Source organism: Chaetodon trifascialis, chromosome 9 (assembly GCF_039877785.1).
Source record: "Chaetodon trifascialis isolate fChaTrf1 chromosome 9, fChaTrf1.hap1, whole genome shotgun sequence".
NCBI lineage: Eukaryota > Metazoa > Chordata > Actinopteri > Chaetodontiformes > Chaetodontidae > Chaetodon > Chaetodon trifascialis.
In genome coordinates, this window is record NC_092064.1 from 14,928,344 (window position 1) to 14,946,445 (window position 18,102).

The 18,102-nt window shown below is 42.3% G+C and overlaps 1 protein-coding gene across 1 annotated transcript in view; it reads left to right on the forward strand.

Annotated features, from left to right (window-relative positions):
• Nucleotides 1–4,203: 4,203 nt before the first annotated feature.
• The window catches only part of LOC139336473 (NADPH oxidase 4), a 25,560-nt gene continuing 11,661 nt past the window's right edge, over nt 4,204–18,102 (forward strand). The window contains exons 1-9 of the mRNA XM_070970604.1: nt 4,204–4,328; nt 4,783–4,878; nt 10,634–10,744; nt 11,340–11,424; nt 12,986–13,083; nt 13,932–13,959; nt 14,277–14,349; nt 16,521–16,601; nt 17,388–17,547. Coding sequence (XP_070826705.1) covers nt 4,272–4,328; nt 4,783–4,878; nt 10,634–10,744; nt 11,340–11,424; nt 12,986–13,083; nt 13,932–13,959; nt 14,277–14,349; nt 16,521–16,601; nt 17,388–17,547 — 789 coding nt within the window. The 5' untranslated portion in view covers nt 4,204–4,271. The remainder of the gene's footprint in view (nt 4,329–4,782; nt 4,879–10,633; nt 10,745–11,339; nt 11,425–12,985; nt 13,084–13,931; nt 13,960–14,276; nt 14,350–16,520; nt 16,602–17,387; nt 17,548–18,102) is intronic.

Here is an 18,102-nt window from a genome sequence, read left to right on the forward strand (position 1 = left end):
AAACAAAAGTATGGTTGAGCTGGAGTCGGGAGGAGTCAGCAGGTACTGAGCTCATGTGGAAAAAGTGTCTTGCAGCCACTTACTTAAATGAATGCGTGTTCTTGAACACATGATGTGAAGCTCAGCAAGCTGCAGATGCGTGGCAAAGCAGAGCTGCCTTAATCCTTAGCTTTCAAATAGCCTTTGTTTTCTTTTCACTTATTTAAGCATAAGCATACTTTAAAATATTGTTTCCCTTGTTTCCCTTTTCTCTGGAATAATCTTCCTGTCGACATCAGACAATCTGTCTTTGTTGAGGCCTTTTAGTCTGACATGAAAAAGTCATTCCCCTTAACTCTGACGCAGTGCTCATCCTTCGACCTCAGACCTTGTACCTGTTACCATCGTTCTCGTGGTGGGCCGTTCTCATTCTCGATGACTCTATTAACTTTAGTACTTTTAGTCCCTGTTTGTCCTGCTGACCAGAAATCAACAAACAAACTGGAAACTTTCCGATAACGACTGCATTTCTCTAGCCTTCTGTTGTTTTTAGTTCTGTTTCCCACAAGCTGCCGAGCTGTGTGGTCTCTCTCTCTCCTCTGTCTCTCCCTGGTTTGCTCTTCCTTCTCCTCTCTGTCCACTCAGGCTTCTCTGTGCTGGACCATCCTGTGTCCTCTCTCTCTCCTGGCTGATGTTTGGATCTGGATCATCGTCTCCCAGGAGATTCAGCCTCTCCTCTTGTCTCCCTCTCTCCCCAGTCTGCATGCTATCACGTCTCTCTCTCTGTCTCCATGTGTGTGTTTGTCTCTCCTGTGTGGATGCTGTGCTGCCACTGTTTACCACACTTGTCCTCCGTCCAGGTCTCCACAGTGGAAAGGAGTTCGTGTGGCTCAGGTCCTTCATATCTGCTGACATCTAAAGCTGCTCAACATCTTCCTACTGCCCTTCCTCTCTTGCTCCTCCTGAGATTTCTTCCATTTTTTCCCCTTTTAAAGATTTTTCTTCTCTTGAAATCATGATTTGTGATAATGGACTATTTACAGAAAATAAAACTGACTTGTTCTAATAATCTATTGGAGTGAACCTGTTTACCTGTCACTAAGATATAACTCGATGTAAAAGAAAGGACATCATAGCATTTTTCATCAGCAGCAGAAGCTTTTATTTACTTACTAATACGTCAAATTGGAGTCATCACCTGTATGAAAGCCCATTTCTGCCTGGAAACAGACCCGATGCAGAAGAAATACTTGTAGTAAATCAATAAATTGCAAGTCAAAATTATGATATACTGGGTTAAACTTGTGACTTACCAGTAGGAATTTAGTCCAAAATGTCCAAATAGTAAGTCAGCTTCTAATTAACCAAGAAAGCAGACATTAAACAGTGTTTCAGTGATGGATCTTACAGAAGACGGTGTATTAGTACAGAATGAATGAGTTTAATAAAGCTTGCTTCGCTTCACTTTCAGCTCAGTTTACGTTCAGAACCAAATTCAAGTTACAACACTGGTGTGTAGTATTGCTATAAATAGACAGACAAATTTTCCCACACTATAAGACATGCGGGCCCTGGTTGTGCTCGACCCCCTCCTGGTTCTGTGAACAGCTGTGGAGGGTGGAGGACGGCTCTTTCATGCGGTGGGCTGGAGCGTGAAGCGGGGAGGAGGCTCTCTGCACTCAGGAATGTGGGGAGGACACAGACCACAGCTCTGCCTCATCCTCAACACAGTTTATCTCAACAGAAAACCAGTTAAACCAGCAGCCTTCATGGGGAGGGTGATTTTCATTTAATTTGTGCGTGTTTGGGTAAATTCTCCTGAAACCAGTGCTAGGTTTGATTGGTTTTACACGATCAAAGTACCATGACGATGATAAAATGTAACAACAGACTAATACAGTGTGGCATTTAAAGTCATCTGTGTGACTGAAAGTGTATTCAAGCGTTACACAGTATGACAATCTCTCGTTCTTGGTTTATTCAGCCTTTGTTACAGACAAGAGAATAATTAACTCATTGAGAAATATAGCAATGTAGAAGACAGCTGGAGTAAAGTGTAATTCTATTCAAAAGAGTTCCACAAAAACAACTCATCTATCTTCACTCTTTGACCTTAACTGGGGGGTCTGCGCAGATCCTCTTACAGTCGCTGCTTATAAAACAGAAGTACAGAGCATCACACACCTGAAACACAAAATCTGTCCAGCAGAGGTAACACAATCCTGATCTGAGTCTGCTCCCTGCTGGATGGGGCTATCAATGACAAGTATTACCAGTGAAGGGACACATGCTACTCTCAGAGTATTATTCTGTTATGGCTACATGTTTAAACCAAATAACAAGCAGGATGATGATCTGACATCACTTTTTTCCTCCATATTTTGCACCATCTTTGCACACTACAGACAACACCTATATGTGATTGTTGAACATTTAGTTTAAAACTATGGGCACTAATATGCCGAAGTAACAGCCTCCACTTCTGAGAGAAGACTCCACAAGCTCTAGGAGCGTGGCTGCAGGGATTTGCTACCATTCAGCATGAGGAGTATTCACCGCTGATGTTGGGTGGTCGACTTTTTCTAAAAGATATATGATGGGATTGAGGTTATAGCTCTGTACAGGCCAGTCAGGTTCTTCCAAACCAAACTCAGTAAATCCTTTTTTTTTTTTTTTTTGGACCTTTGGGCGTGAGAGCCTTCCCCAAACTGGAAGCTGGAATCAAATCTGATCAAACAATCTCACCCCAAAGGTTCATATGATATGATATGGATCATGTAATATGATCAAATCTCCAAAACAACTTAAAATTGATATTAGTTGTTAGTGACTTAAACCATGAAAAAGAACTCCAGATTAAAAGTGCATAAGAGTTTGTTGTGAACGCAGGTGAATGCACATGGTTTTGTAATGTACCAGATGTCTTGACTTATTTGAACAGAGGACAGAGGATTCATATACTACTTTATTTTATTTATTTATTTATTTTTTCTCCAGTATGTACATCTGTTTCTAATGTCCTTCATTTCAGATCAATCTGTGGTCCAGAAATCTTCTTTCACGCATTGCTTTGGCTGCATTTCTAACTAATGACAGAAGGTGGCGCTGGAAGCCCAAAGAGATGCTTGAATTTGCAGTTAAGACTTAACTTTGGGAAAATGAGACACTTAACTGTTAAGTGTCTCATTTTCCCAAACGATCAGATCACTCAACAGACTTATAACATCAATAACACATATGTCAGAAATATAAAGAAGAGCAATCACCTTTGAAGCATGTATTATGCTACCTTTACCACTTTAATACCAGCTTCTAATGAAGCATCCTTTATAATGGGTTTATACAATAATTAATGGCAATTAAATAATTTGGTAATTCTCTATGGATCAGTTTTAAACACATTTTGGATTAGCAGGTTGTGAAAATCTTCTTTAATAAGGCAGTTATTAATGTTGGCAATCTGTTAATAAATGTTCATTGGTCTCTCTCCTCCTAATATGCCATCAAATCTGCAGTTATATACACCAATAAGTCATTGACAAAGGATTTCAACAATTAAACCAGTAAACAAAAGTGTTGATAAGATGATAAATAAATGGATTTTGCTCCAAATCGTATCTAGCCTCAAACTAGAGCTAATGGTCAAATGGTCTCAGCTGTCAAAGGGATTTTAACCTAAAAAGTTGTTCTTAATAATAACTTTTAACAGATCTACAAAGCATTGATCAATAAATAACGTCTATTTATTAAACATTAATAGCGCTTTTAACCCCTTTATAAAGGGTCCCTTGTAACAGTTGCTATCTTTATGAAAGTCATCGATGGTTATGAGCGCGTTTCATGGGGACACAACGGGCTGCGGCGCCCTCTGGTGGCAGAGAGGAGCAGCGCGCAGCGGTGGAGCGATGCTTATTGTTCTCCTGTCTGTTTGTTGCTGAACTTTATTCGCCTCAGCGTCATTTGCCCTCAAGATGTTTTGGCTGCTCGCTTAACGCGAGGTAAGCTGAACTGGCAGGAGGAGACAGGGAGAGATGCGTCCGTGTTTCAGACGGAGCTCTTCACCGCGGAGACTTGTGGGGGGATGAAAAGTCCAAATGCGCTCAGAGCAGACAGGAGCGGCGTAGCGGAGGAGTGCAGGGAGGACGGAGCAGACACCGGCCGGTCTGCGGACGCTGCACACAGGCAGACAGACAGGCAGAGACAGAGCTGCACGGAGGACGAGCCTTCACCTCTTCGCCACACCGACGCTTTTGCTGAAAAGTTTGGCCAGCTGCCGGGTCATTGAAGGCATCATGGTTGTGTCGGTGCGGAGCTGGGTCGTCAACGAGGGAGGAAAGCATTTGGTCCTGGTGGGGAAACTTTTGTCAGGAGATTTTAGAAAGCTGTTCGGCGTCTCTCTCCCGTCGTAGGCTGTCAATGGATTTGTTTGTTTTGCTTGTGAATCTTTGAACACCATTTTTAAACCCAAGACAACTTGAATATACTGTTCACGATGGCACATTGAGTGTTGGTCAGCTGCTCAGCAGAATCTCAACAGTGTCAGAGCTCAGCTGTGAGCTGGTTGGAGTTCATATGCTGCATGCATACAGACTATGACAATGACTGCATGCCAAGGATTTACATTTTGTTCTAAGATCAGTGTAACATGAAATGCAAAAGCACAGGAAATGCTTATTTAGGGGGAGTTAACCACCTTTAGCCCAGCAGGAACAGTAGAGATGCTGTTTTTATTTCATTTTATTTGTTGGCAATGACCTGATAACGAACATACTGTGGCATACTGTCCACCCTGTGCTTGTGCAGATGCTGTGGCTGGGAGCGAACACCTGGCTGTTCATGAGGACCTTCCTGCTGTACTCCACCGGACAGCAGTATCACTACCTCTACAAGATGCTTGGGGTGAGACCTGACACATTTACACACTGCGCTCTGGATTTTCCCTCTGTGTCTCATTGCTTAATTTCCAACTGAACTCCTAAATAGTATAATAGACATGATATGATGTACAAATTTGCCCTGCCACCAAAATTTAAACTCTATATTTGTAATCTGCTGTCACTTCCAAGTGGATTAGTGTAAGTTCAGCAACTACATCTAACTTATTTAAGTTTTTTATAATAAATTGACTAAAACATTTCTGCTTTCAATTACGATCACTTGAGAAAGACAAAAAGTCATCTTTAAAAGTTGCTTATGATATGCCACTACAGTGTTAAAGGAAAAGAAGTGTTCGTATTTGTTGACTTCAGGGACTGTCGTGCTGAATTAAAAAATGATGCCTCGGTTTCAGTGTCCTGGTATCGTTCATGCGCACTCACTGTTACACCAGAGAGCCATCCTTAATGTTTTTTGTACCTTTTCTGCAATGAAAAGTCAAAATTTCTGCTGTGAAAAAGACCTGAAATCACTCCCTTCTCCCAAATAGATACTATATTTAATCCATTTATTTGAGTGTCTGCACACGCCACTTTTTGCTAAACGTCCCACAGTGCGATCAAAAATTCAGTTCGTAATGACAAATGATGATGCGTCACGAGTGTCCGAAATCTCAATTTACCACCAGCTGCTGAGTAAACCACTGAATGTCTTTGATGGGTGTTTGTGAGTGAGTGATTTTAGACACAGTATTATTTGTCAGGTGGTATGTCATTTTTTGGACTTCTTAAAGCTCCGACACACTCGTGGTCCACTCACACAGGTGTTATCACTCACTCTCCTTGATCAGAGCTCTGCTTACTGAGTGCGTGTGTGTGCCAGGCGACTCATCAGCGTATCCATGCTTGTGAGATATGATTGTGTACAAAGAGATTTGTCTGGAGTCTAATTGTTGACAGAAACTGTTCAGACGGAGGGAAATCGATGAACAGCATCCTGCAGCTTCTTTAAAAGCTGTTTTTCAGGAGGAAAGATAGAGAACATGAAAGCACTCAGTCATGGAGAGAAAATATTCAAGATTCACTAGATTTTTGCTGGTTGCATCCTAATACATGCATACATTGACCCCAAAATTAGTCATGTGAGACCTTCTAGTGACTGTACAGATGAGAGCAATCAGACCGTATGTATGTTTTTGAAGAAATCTGCTGCTTCTGGCTCCAGAAACATCTATTTATATCACAGGAGCAGGCTTTGTGATGGATGGTCGACTGTCACGTGCAGGTTTAATGAGTTGTGACTTTAAATTCTGTCACAGCAATTAGCCGTCAGTGTATGTGTGTGTGTGTGTGTGTATGTGCTCACAGGTTGGCCACTCTGTGCCAGCCAATAGTGACATGAGCCTTGGCACCTAGTGACACACATACACACACAGAATCAGGAATTTGATTTTGGTGATTGTTGACTCATGTGAGTGTGGGTCTAATTGTTGTCACAAGTTCATGTTTTTGCATCTTTGTCTGTGTGTGTGTGCGTATGTGCGCACATGCCTGTGTTTCTGGATGTGTGTGGACATAAATCTGTTTACATAGTCACATTGTGAGGACTCACCTTCCACATAAACCATTAAATTTGGGGGTGAAGACTTGAGTTTCGATTTGTGGGTGTGTGTTTCCACCAGCTATTTGCTCGCTAATGTTCAAGACTTGTGTTTCTGGAGCTGGCTCCTTACTGGTTGCTGTTAGACCTCGGGTCATTTAAGGTGAACAATTCTTTTGCTCAAACATTTAGTTCATTCTAGTGGTGTTGATTATTAGTTGCTTCATGCAAGCAGTGATACAGTTTTCAGTTTACTCTCTGTTTGTATTCTTATGTGTGTTTTGACTGCAGAAAAAACGTGTTATCAGCTCATATACAGAACGTTGATAACAGTGGTACACAGGCTCCTGACTCATCAGGACTCAGTAGATACATGCAATCAGTCAGCAACCACCATGTGCACAGATTTTAGAGCAAACACTGTCTGAAGTTTTTATTGCAGCAGCAGAGACGAAAAATATCAAATTGTATTTATACATCGTACAAGAAGCTTTTATTTGGAACATGTTATGGGCTTACAAAGACATGTAAATTATTTAAGGATTTAGTGAATATAATGCATTATGAGTATTTGGAAATGACAGCTTCAAAGCATATTGGGTCAGTGAAATACAGTATAAAAGTTGATTGAAAGTCGTGTGAAATAGGAGGAAAAATAAGATGTGGCAGCTTGTGTGAGCTGTTCATGCACAGCCTGTACAGTGGGAGGCACAATGGAGAGAGGGGCAAGTGTGGGCACGCCGCTGGCTTTGACTGAATGTCTTACCAGAGGGCTTAAGTTTATGTAGGCTTGTGTGTGTACATCTGCACGTGTGTGAGCGCACTTGCGTGTGTGCACATGCAAGACTGAGGTGTATTTTGAAACTAATACGACTGAAGGGAAATCAGATTTAACTTCAAAAGCACCTCATCTTATTCACCTGTATGGTTCTGTGCATGTGCTTGTATTTGGGTGTGTGTGTGTGTTTTGGTTGTTCGGGGCATTGGGGATGTACAGAAAGCAGGATATCAGATCTCCTGCTTGTGGTTTTGCCGTCAGCTGCTTTTCCGTGGGAAGCCGTCTTGAATGAATGTGAGTGGGAACTTTGTAAAGGGTAAAGGTATCAGAATTAACCTCGTGTTAACTTTGACACGCTATATGTAGATTCTCACTTAATTAGGTTACTGCTGGCAGCGTGTTTGTTCATCGTATATGTTTTAACTAACCTCCAGATTGAAGTGGTGAATCTTTTTTTTGGTTCTAATAAAAACATATTAAATGACAATGTGACATTAAACTTTGCTGTTTTGGTTCCAAACAGCAGACAGAAACAGTTAGAGAGGGCCATCCATGATGTAAAAAATGCTGAAATAAGAATATTAATTGTGTAATCACTGTTTAAAAAGCAATTATAATGGTGGATAAGGGAGATGTTGATTGTGTAGAAATTATCTTAACTTTAGACATTCTTTGTGAAGCAACAAATATAACAAACATATTGAAACAGCCACCTTTTCAGTCTAAACATGTAATGCTGAAAAGATTTTGGGTATCTCTTAAAATGTTGGACAGCAGTTTCGCACATGATCTGTCTGTCTGTCTGTCTGTCTGTCTGTCTGTCTGTCTGTCTGTCTGTCTGTCTGTCTGTCTGTCTGTCTGAGATCTACACACTCACACACCTTCATCTCTCACATTAGTTGTTTCAGTTTCTTCGGGATAATCAGAAGAGACGGCACCAGCGGTGCTCACAGAGGCTGAGTGTAGTAGACCCCAAAGTACATCCATTGTTTCCGCATGAAACAGCTTTGATTATTGAGCTGCAGCTTGAGATGCGTAAAGCCAGATTACACAGCAGACATCCCTCCTGTGTCACTTGAGGTAAACTGCACTCTTTTCATCCTGGCGTCAGGTGCTGCCTCAGCCAGACAGGGTGTTCTGAGATGTAGCAGAAATGGATCGTTTACGTTAAGTCTTTTGGCAGACGCTTTGGTCCAAAGCAATTTACAAATGAGATCCAATCCATGCCACAGTAGATCAGGGAAAATGCCTGAGATAATAAGTGCCTCAATACTGAGTTCCACGTTTCACCTGACACAAGTGCCACTAGGATTGCATTGTGCATGAAGTAGCATATACTGTAAGTGCCTCGCAAAGGAGCGAGAGAGGGATCAAGAGATAGAGAGACAGTATAGACGAGCAAGTAGTCTTAGAGGAGGTAGTTATTTGAAGACATAAAGAGATTCTGCTGACGCAATCAAGTTCGGTAACTCGTTCCACCACCGAGGGACCACACAGGAGGAGTCTGAATTCAGATTTCATGCCTCGAAGTGACGGTAGAACTATTCTTTGTTCATTTGCAGATTGCAGTGAACGAGTAGGCTCATAAACCTGAATGAGGGAATTCAGGTAAGTTAGTGCCCAGTGGCCTGAGGCCAGTCAGTGGGCAAGCATTAGTGAGTCAAACTTAATTTAATTCAAGAAGCAACATGGATCCAGTGGGGAGTAATGAACAAGCTCATTTTGGCTGGTCAAAGACCAGACATGTTGCTGCGTTGTGGACCATTTGCAGATATTTTACTGTGCTCTGTGGGAGTCATCTGGCAGGAGGGACAGATAGAGCTGAATATCATCATCATCATAATAGCGATGGCAACAAAACCCATGTGAGAGAAAAATTGGACCAAAGGAGGTGGTGTATGTTGAGAAGTGTAGGGGACCAAACACAGATCCTTGTGGTACCCCAGTGGAAAGAAACTGATGCTTGGACTCCTCTCCTTGAAATGACACTTTCAGTGCTTGGACTGTGAAGTACGACTCAAACCAGAGTAGCCTGGATTGGATGGACAGGAGGACTTGGTCGTTCACTGGTCAAAGGCAGGTGACAGTTAGGGGGAAACGTGAGGCAAAGATACACTGTGAGGTGAAAGGGACAGATAATGCTGGTGTTCAAATACAACAGGAAGTTCAGTCTGCTGACTTTTCTTCAAAGTAATTCAGTTGTAGTTGTCTGTACATCCATGGATATTGCAAAAAGGAACTGCGAAACAGCTTATATACTTTTAACAGTGATTTGTGTATGCCGTGTGTTGAAAACCTGTGATTAATTGAGACCAAAAACTCGAACATCCCAGGGGAAGCTCATAGTGTCAGACTGAAAATCCCTGGTTTGTTGGAGGAGGAAAAATCTATCTTTGCTCACAACTTAATTGCACTCAACAGCAGAAAGTTGCTTGTGTATGAGGCAACAACAACAAAAAAAAAATCCATTAATTTCTAACTTACATTTGAAGCCTCTGTGTTGGGGACAGCTGTGGCTGGAAGCATTATGCTTTTGGGTTGTCTGTCCGTCCCATACTTGTGAATGTCAGGAACGCCTTGCCTTCAAATTCACACAAGTGTTCACTTGGACTCAAGAATGAACTGAATGTACCAGATTTTTGTGGTCAGAAGTCACTGTGACCACACCAAACGCATAAGTTTTGACCACAACTTGAGAATTCATACACTAATTATGACAAAATTTCAGACAGATGTCTCATAGGATAAAATGATGAAGTGATGGCATTTTGTATCCAAAAAGTCAAAGGTCAGCTTCCCTTTGACATCATAATGTTCAGCTAAAACCCTTTCTGGCCTTTATTCAACACCATAACTCAGGAACAGAAGGACAGATTGCGGTCATATTTCACATTTTGTCAGATACTGAATTTGTGACACTAATCTTGGGTGTTCAGCTTGAAACTGTGGTGATGGATGACTGGTTGGCAGACACAAACAATCACGAGGCAGTATTTCTCTTATTGATTATCACATAAGACAGATTGACCTCAGTCATTTTTGATTTCAAAGAATATTTTGAATTACATTGTAAACAATTACCAATTAAATCTTTATGTGCCTAATCCTAACTAATGTGCAAAGCCTCAGCAGAAAAATGCCTAAAGGAGAACAATTCTCCATACTGAGAAGGACAAAGATGGTTTTAACTAACCCTGTGTGGCAGGAAGTCACGCCTCAGACTCTCAGTGCACACACTGAATTGTCCGAATCCAAATAGGAACAGCTCAAAAGTGTGTATCTTAATCCACCAGACCCTTTACATCTGCAGAGTCACCTAATTTCAGCAACCTGCTAACACTGTGTGTGTGTGTGTGTGTGTGTGTGTGTGTGTGTACGTGTGTGTGTGTGTGTCTTTCGCAGCTGGGGCTGTGCATCAGCAGGGCGTCTGCATCCGTGCTGAACCTGAACTGCAGCTTGGTGCTGTTGCCCATGTGTCGCTCCCTGCTCACCTTTGTCCGAGGAACGCACACGGTAAGAAGGAAAGAGGGGAGAGGAGTGAGGAAGGAGGGAGGAGGGAAAGAGAGATGGATGGGAAGAAGAACAGAGTGATCAGCAGGGTTGGATTTGTCAGCTACTTCCCATTACTTCCATTTGAATGTCATATTGGTTTCAGTGGTGATTAACCTCTGTGGAGCACAGTAAAAGAGAAATGAGGGTTTGAATCTGCTATTTTAATTTGAAACAACAAATTGTTATTAAATTCAAAATGTCTACAGCTGTAAGTTATTTATTAATTCTTCAAAATAAGAATTCACAAGGCCATTATAGATGGAGAAGGGGTTTTTTGAATTGAGTTTTTCCTTATACCAGATGTAAAATTGTACAATTTCTGACAAATTAATCTGAGGTTTGTTAAAAAGAAACCATGATGGCATTCTTGTTAGTATTTTTCATGTGAACCTGATGTTAAATTGGAAATGAACGGCTGAAATGCACTGTTCTCCATGGGCTAAATGAGTGATTTGATGTAGGAATTCAAGAAAACTATTTTAATGCCTTATTGCTAACGATCCCCAGCCACGCAGATAACACTTTTGTCCGCGTTACAACATGCACACTCATGCAGGTATCGAGCAGAAAGACTCGCAGACTGCTGGACAAGAGCAAGACCTTTCATGTGGCCTGTGGAGTTGCCATCTGTATCTTCTCTGGTAAAAACTCTCTTATCACCACAGCTCATATGTCTTCTTTGTGTATCACTCTGTGTGTGTTTGTGTGTGCGCGCGAAGTGTGGATAAATGGATCGGGCCTGGCTCAGCATTCCTGGCGTACCAGCTGTGATGTCCGTCCAGCTGGTCATGTGTGTATTTGCTGTCTAGTTTTGTGTGTGTGTGTGTGTGTGTGTGTGTGTGTGTGTGTGTGTGTGTGTGTGTGTGTGTGTGTGTGCGCTCTTCTGAGTCGTCTCTCATGACATCATGGGAGCCTCTAGCAGCTGTGTGTCTGCTTTTTCCTCTTTTTCAGTCACATCTGAGATGCCTGGCTTCATATCAGTCCAGTAACACGTGACTCTCCTTTTCTCACCACTCGCCACCTACATATAACCACATACTGTGGGCTTTTGTGGTGATCCAGTCGTTTTGTAGAGCTCCTGCTCTGTTGACCAGTAGCATTATGACTGGTGAATGTTGGGATATACCAGTGAGGCCTGTAGAGACTGTCTGCCTATAACAAGCAGATTTTTGCAGGCTTTAAAGGCTTTACCTTTCACCAGAGACATCTGAATTAAAATATGGTGCTTATGGTGTTTACCACGATTACCATCTTAGTGTAGTGTGTTAGCATGCTAACATTTGGTACACACCCAAAGTAATTAGGTTTCATCCTCTGGGCAACATGGATATCTGTGCCAAAGTTGTCATAGTTGCAGACATATCACTTAAAACCAAAAATGTCAGCTGATGGTGGTGCTATAAGTCAGTAGGATTCATCCTCTGGGGATCATGAGTGTAAAAACATTTCATACCTATGCAGTAGTTGTTGAGATATTTCAGTCTAGACCTAATGGCGTGCTGACTGACAAACCAACATCGCCAATCATAGAACCAATAGAACGATGTTGTTAATAAAAGAGCTGCAAGAGCTGGTATCTGTTGTCCTCTATTACATCATTTGTAAGGTTAAGCCTCCTTTCATGATCATTACCATTAACTTTTCAACACCACACACACACACACACACACACACACACACACACACACACACACACACACACACACACACAGATATTTCTTCCCTTGAGGCGAAGCTCTCATGTTCTAATAGCAGAGTTCCAAAGTTCTGAGAGAACAAATGACAATGAAGACAGAGTCAGCAGGAATGGGTGAGAGACATAGACAAAGGAGAGAGAGAGAGAGAGGGGTGGGAAGCAGTGGGAGTGAGAAAGGATGTGAGTGAGAAAAAAAGGACCCTTGTGTCTCATGATTACACCCTCTAATTCCATCAGCTGTCGAAGGGCTGCGTGGTTAGTCCATGATGTCAGGGAGGAGTGTATGTGTGTATGCGTGTGCGTGCCAGTAAGTCAGGGGGATGTTTTGCTGATTTTCTGCTGAGCAGACAAAGAGATGTTTGTACGGGTGTCCGTTAGCAGTTCATTTTGACCTTTCTAATTAAGTTTGTGTGTGTTTGAAGTTTAGTAGATGTACTCCGTCTGGTGTCTGTGCACAAAAAATGTGTGTTTCAAATCAGCATTGTGCAACATTTTCTGTTCTGCAGTGGTGCACGTGTCTGCCCACCTGGTGAACGTCGTAAACTTCAGTGTAAGCTACTCAGACGACTTCCCTGCTCTCAATTTGGCTCGCTACAGAGGAGAGGTGAGACGCAAACACACGCTCCTTTGTGCTTTATACTTGTGAGGACACACATTGACATGACGCAATACGTGGCCCCTAACATCAATCATCACAAGGACATGGATTAACCACAAATCTTACCTCAACCTTGAGGCCAAGATATGCCTGAAACACGTCGTGTGAGCACATCTGAAAGCAATAGTTTCTGCTGATGACAACACTTGAAGGCAGGGTGAAAAGTCGAGATGCGATGAGCTGTAAAAATGGTTATAACTCTAGACAATCTCCCCAAAGGGATTCATGGTGTTTCACTCCATTGAGTAGTTGTGTGAAGAATGAAAGAGTGTCTCTGCTGCACACCTGGCCAATCGCTGCTTAAAGTGGACATGTGTGCTAGACTGTCTGTTTCAGAAATGTACAAAAATGGTCCTCCTGTGTTGAAGCTGGAAAGCTGCAGGGGATTCGGGTTCAGATCCTGTTAGGTGATCCTACAAGCATTTAGCTTGAAGCATTCTGGTGCCTTCAACCTCAACCTAACTCTAACCTTCAACCTTCAAGCCTTAACCCTCACTAACCCCTTTGAAGAAGTGAGGAGAGTGTCTACACCTTCCAAAACATGTCCTCACTGTGAAACAGCGGGTGGGCAGCCATGTGCCAAGGAGATTAACATGCATTAAAGTACGGAGGAGGAAATTAGCAATGAAATCACCTGCTAAAGCGATTGGTTGGAATGAAGCCTGCAGTTTTCTCTCCATAGCACGTGGCTGGCTGCAGCTGTGAGATCTGAAACTCAAATTAGCCCTCACAAAAATAGACATAAAGATTACAGATGCAAACAATTATTTGTTTTTTTTGTGTTTTCTTCACAGGACCCCAAGATGATCATTTTGACCACAAGTAAGAAGGCCTACTCAGTGTTGTGTGTAAACCAGATGTGTTTGCATGTATGTGTGTGCTGGTATGTTTTTACATTTGTAGCAATGAAGGTGGTAAATGTGTTACAGATTAGAGGGGATTTATACCAAGAACAGAGCACGAAGTCATGCTGTGTTTGTTTCTCTCACGTCCCTGTGTGTCTGTGGGTAAAAAAATTAAGTTAAAGTTAATTTGTTTATGTGGGAATAGCACAGTGAGCAAACACCTCCCCTCATCCAGGTGCCTGGCATGTTAGAACTGACTTTGTCTCTGCTCTCTGATTGGCTGACTCTCCTCAGTCCCAGGTGTCACCGGCATCCTGTTGGTTCTCATCCTCTTCCTGATGTTCACGTCCTCCTCCTACTGCGTACGGTAAGTCAAAGCATAATCCACGATCAGTACCGTCATAGCTTCTGTGTGTTTGTCATGTGTTCTGCATTAAGAGAGGTGGATACGGTTTGGAGGAAGCTGCATGCGGCAGTATCTTACCCATAGACAGCTGTTTCTCAAATCCTGGAAAATCAGTTTTTATGTGTGTAAAATCATCTCAGGGGCGTCAGTGTAGTGTGTATTATCTTCACTGTGAGAATCTTTCACTGGAATGAATGGGATCCATATTGAAGCCTGACAGCCAGTCCTCTTAGTGCTCGTCGTCATTTTTGTGATTATATGCATGTGCGTCTCTGTGTGTCTCTTTGTGTCATGTCTGTTGGCCTTTGTCTGTCTGTCTGAGTTTAGCTTGTGTGCATGAGAGAGAGAAATGCAACATGTAAACCATGAGGAGACATGCTAACGGAGGTCTGTTACAGAGCAAATCCACACTAAGTGTTCCACTCACAGCTCTGTCATTACTGGGGTCAGAGCGGGTCACCCGCTCTGTGTGTGTGTGTGTGTTAACTCGTGCAGATGTGTGAGACTTGAAGTGCGTGTGCATGTGCTCTCTTTGCTTACTTCAGTAACTGAACAGAGGATTAGAGGCTTTTCAGACCCCTTAAGGCTTTGGATAAGAGTTTGGGTAAGTGGCTGGAGTGCTGGGATGAAGGCTGCCGCTCACCAGAAGAATACCACATAATGAGTCACAGTGATCCAGTTTTATTAATGCACATTAATGTTCACAACGTTATTCGTTTTTTCTGTCAATTACCCAACTTTGCATCAGCATTTTTACCCCTTAACATCAGTGCTCATTACATACTTTTGGTTTTTAGTTACATGCAAGAGGAAATAGGTAGGTAACAAGCACATCTCAAGGCCAAGGCAGGGGAAACAACCCCTGCTCAGTTTGTCTATGAAAGCAGATGATAGCCGAACCAAAGGGCGTTGGAACAGGATCAGTGCTGTAAAGTAAATTAGCACAGAGACAGAATTTTGCTAGATTACAATTAAGTGAAAATTCACATAAAATATTGCAATTTAAGGTGCGATGTGCATGCTAAGCAGCCAGCCCTGGCCTGCCCTGTCTCATGATAGTGAACTGCCCTCTATTTGTCTGAATGACCTCCAACAGGTAGCCAATTCTTAAACATCGTACCTTTATAACGTTCTGCATTGTCATAGCTTCATACCTCTGGAAGTTTACAATGCTTCACTTCAGTCATAATGTCAAGAAAGAAAGCAGACAAAAAGCAAAGTGTTGAGAATCAAAATAACATTAAGTAAGTCTGACTGATCCTTAGTTTTTCTAACTTCTTTATTTTATTTGGCAAAGTTTCCCAAAGATTAATTTTCCTTTGACTTACTCATACTGTCTTGCCGCTTTCTGAGCAGCTAAAGGTTTCCTAGTCATTGTTACTACCTGTCCAAAACACTGGAAACTGTGCGAGCAGAGTACAAATGACACGGCTTTAATTCTGACGTGTTATTAATTGAAGGGATTTAAATGCAAGCCAGTCGTAAAATGTGTTTTCATTGAATTAAGTGTGTGAGCTCCTCGTCCACTAAAGAAAAAAGAACACCCCAAGCTGTTTCTTCTTTTGCAGTCATTCAACTCGGGCCTCTGGAATTTCAGCCAAATCTATTGGTTTGTTAGTTACAGCATCAGTCTATGAAAGATTGCACTCATAAACCAAGACGCCAGCAAATCTAAAGGTGCTATTAATTCATTTTCTGAGGTTCGCGTCACTGGATTTTGAGGCACCTAACGAGGGTGAACGCATACATTGATTTAACATGGATCATGTTGCTAACGTCCTTGTATAGAAACAAGAAAGAAACATGAAAGAAGTTTCAGTCAGAGAGGATGAATAGAGGGTTTGATGATGTTAACTGTTTGCTGTGTTTATGGGGGGGTCGTCGTGTGTAATGACCCCTTTAATATAGACCTCTGATGTCCTGCTTACTCAGGCTCTGAGCTGGGAGTCTGTGCGTCTGGTCCTGAACAAACTCTGACCTCGCTTTCTTCTCTTGTTTTCTCTGCTCTCTTTGTGTCCCTCGGTCTTTTTTTTCCTTATATCACATTACCACACTGTTGGTTTTACATTTACGTTGATCTTTGGTCATGATCTCCCTTTTAAAACATCCTGGGTATCCACTGTTTTTTTCAGGGTGTCCAACTATGAGATCTTCTGGTACACACACAACCTCTTCATTGTCTTCTACATCATCCTCATGGTCCACATGGTCGGGTAGGTCTTGAGGCTTAAATCACTGATGGCAGTACTGAATTTATGTGTGTGTTTGTGCGTGTTTGTATGTGTATGTGGGTTTATTTGTCTCCACCTCACCCACAACCTGCAGAAGATAAAAGTCTGCTTCACACAAGAATGTCAGCAAATACTGGAAACTCCCTCTGATGGCTGCAGACGTGTCTAAATTTCTCTTTGTACACACATCACTTTCATTGCAAGAAACCATGCAGTGCTTTACTGGTTTACTCAACAATGTCATTTCATTTCTTGTTGACGAAAATGAAAGTGAAGTTGGGAAATCAGGGTGCAGGGATTTCTTTCCTCACCTTCATTGACAGCCAATCAGCTGTAGATCCAGGGTTTGCTTGTTCATGCCTGTTCTCTTCCTGCAGGCCTTTGCTGTGTATATTTAGTGTGGTTGAGTTATATTAGCTAACAGCCTGTCAAATGTCAGTATTTAGGTGACTCTTCAGGCCAAACACACAAAAACATACAAACACAATCAACAGGTAAGTTTCCAGTACACATGATCTGCATGCGTTTGTACATTTTGTTTGGCTGAATGGACACTATCATTAAAAACAAGTGTATTATAGCATAAATATCACTATCACATATTGCCATCCCAGTATGTTTGGCAATGCAAACTTTGTGGCCTTTTCTGTTTTTTTAATCTGGTATTTGTTCTGAATGTGGTAGTAAACATAGATTAAAATACTCCTATTGGATACATTCATATGTACTTGGATGTGACTTTATCTTGACCCTTGTGTTTTCCACCAGTGGAGCTCTGAAGTATCAGACCAACATAGAGGCCCACCCTCCTGGCTGCCTCAGGGCCAATCAGAGCAGCCCAGAGCAGCAGGGCAAAGAGCTGGATCGGGGTGAGGATGAAGAGAGGAGATGCAGAGAGGAGGCGTACTTCCAGCCACACTACCCCCAGGTTTGTGTGTGTGTGTGTGTGGGCAGCGTGTGTCTATTACCTGTATCTTTGCATTTGCATTTGTGTGCATGTTTGCACATGCCTGTAAGTGTGTGTCTGTACTGTAGTGGGAGTGTAAGTTGTACATGTGTGTTGAGTATTTGTGAAGTGTTGGAGGGAGTCAGTGCTGTTTATTAGAGGTTATTGCCAAGAGGGAGGGGCACACATCCTCTTTCTACATCAAGGCCCACGTTTGTGTGTGTTTCTTCCCGCGTGTATGATTATGTGTTTGCACGTGGTCGTTAGGCAACGAGCTGGTTCCATAAAATTCCCCCTCAACCTGATTGTGCTCTGCAGGCTTTATGGGCGCTGTGAGCAATTAGTCCGCCACAGGTAACTGGCAATGGAAAGAAACAGAAACGGCACACACTCTGATAGAAAGGTCGAGATTTCCTGTGTGTTGTCAGGAATACTGCAAGTTGGCTGAGTTCAATTCAGAGCCCTTTTGTGTTTTCCTGAAACAAGTTGGGACAGTTAGAAAGCCTCAATAGAGAGCGACTGATACAACCCAAGATT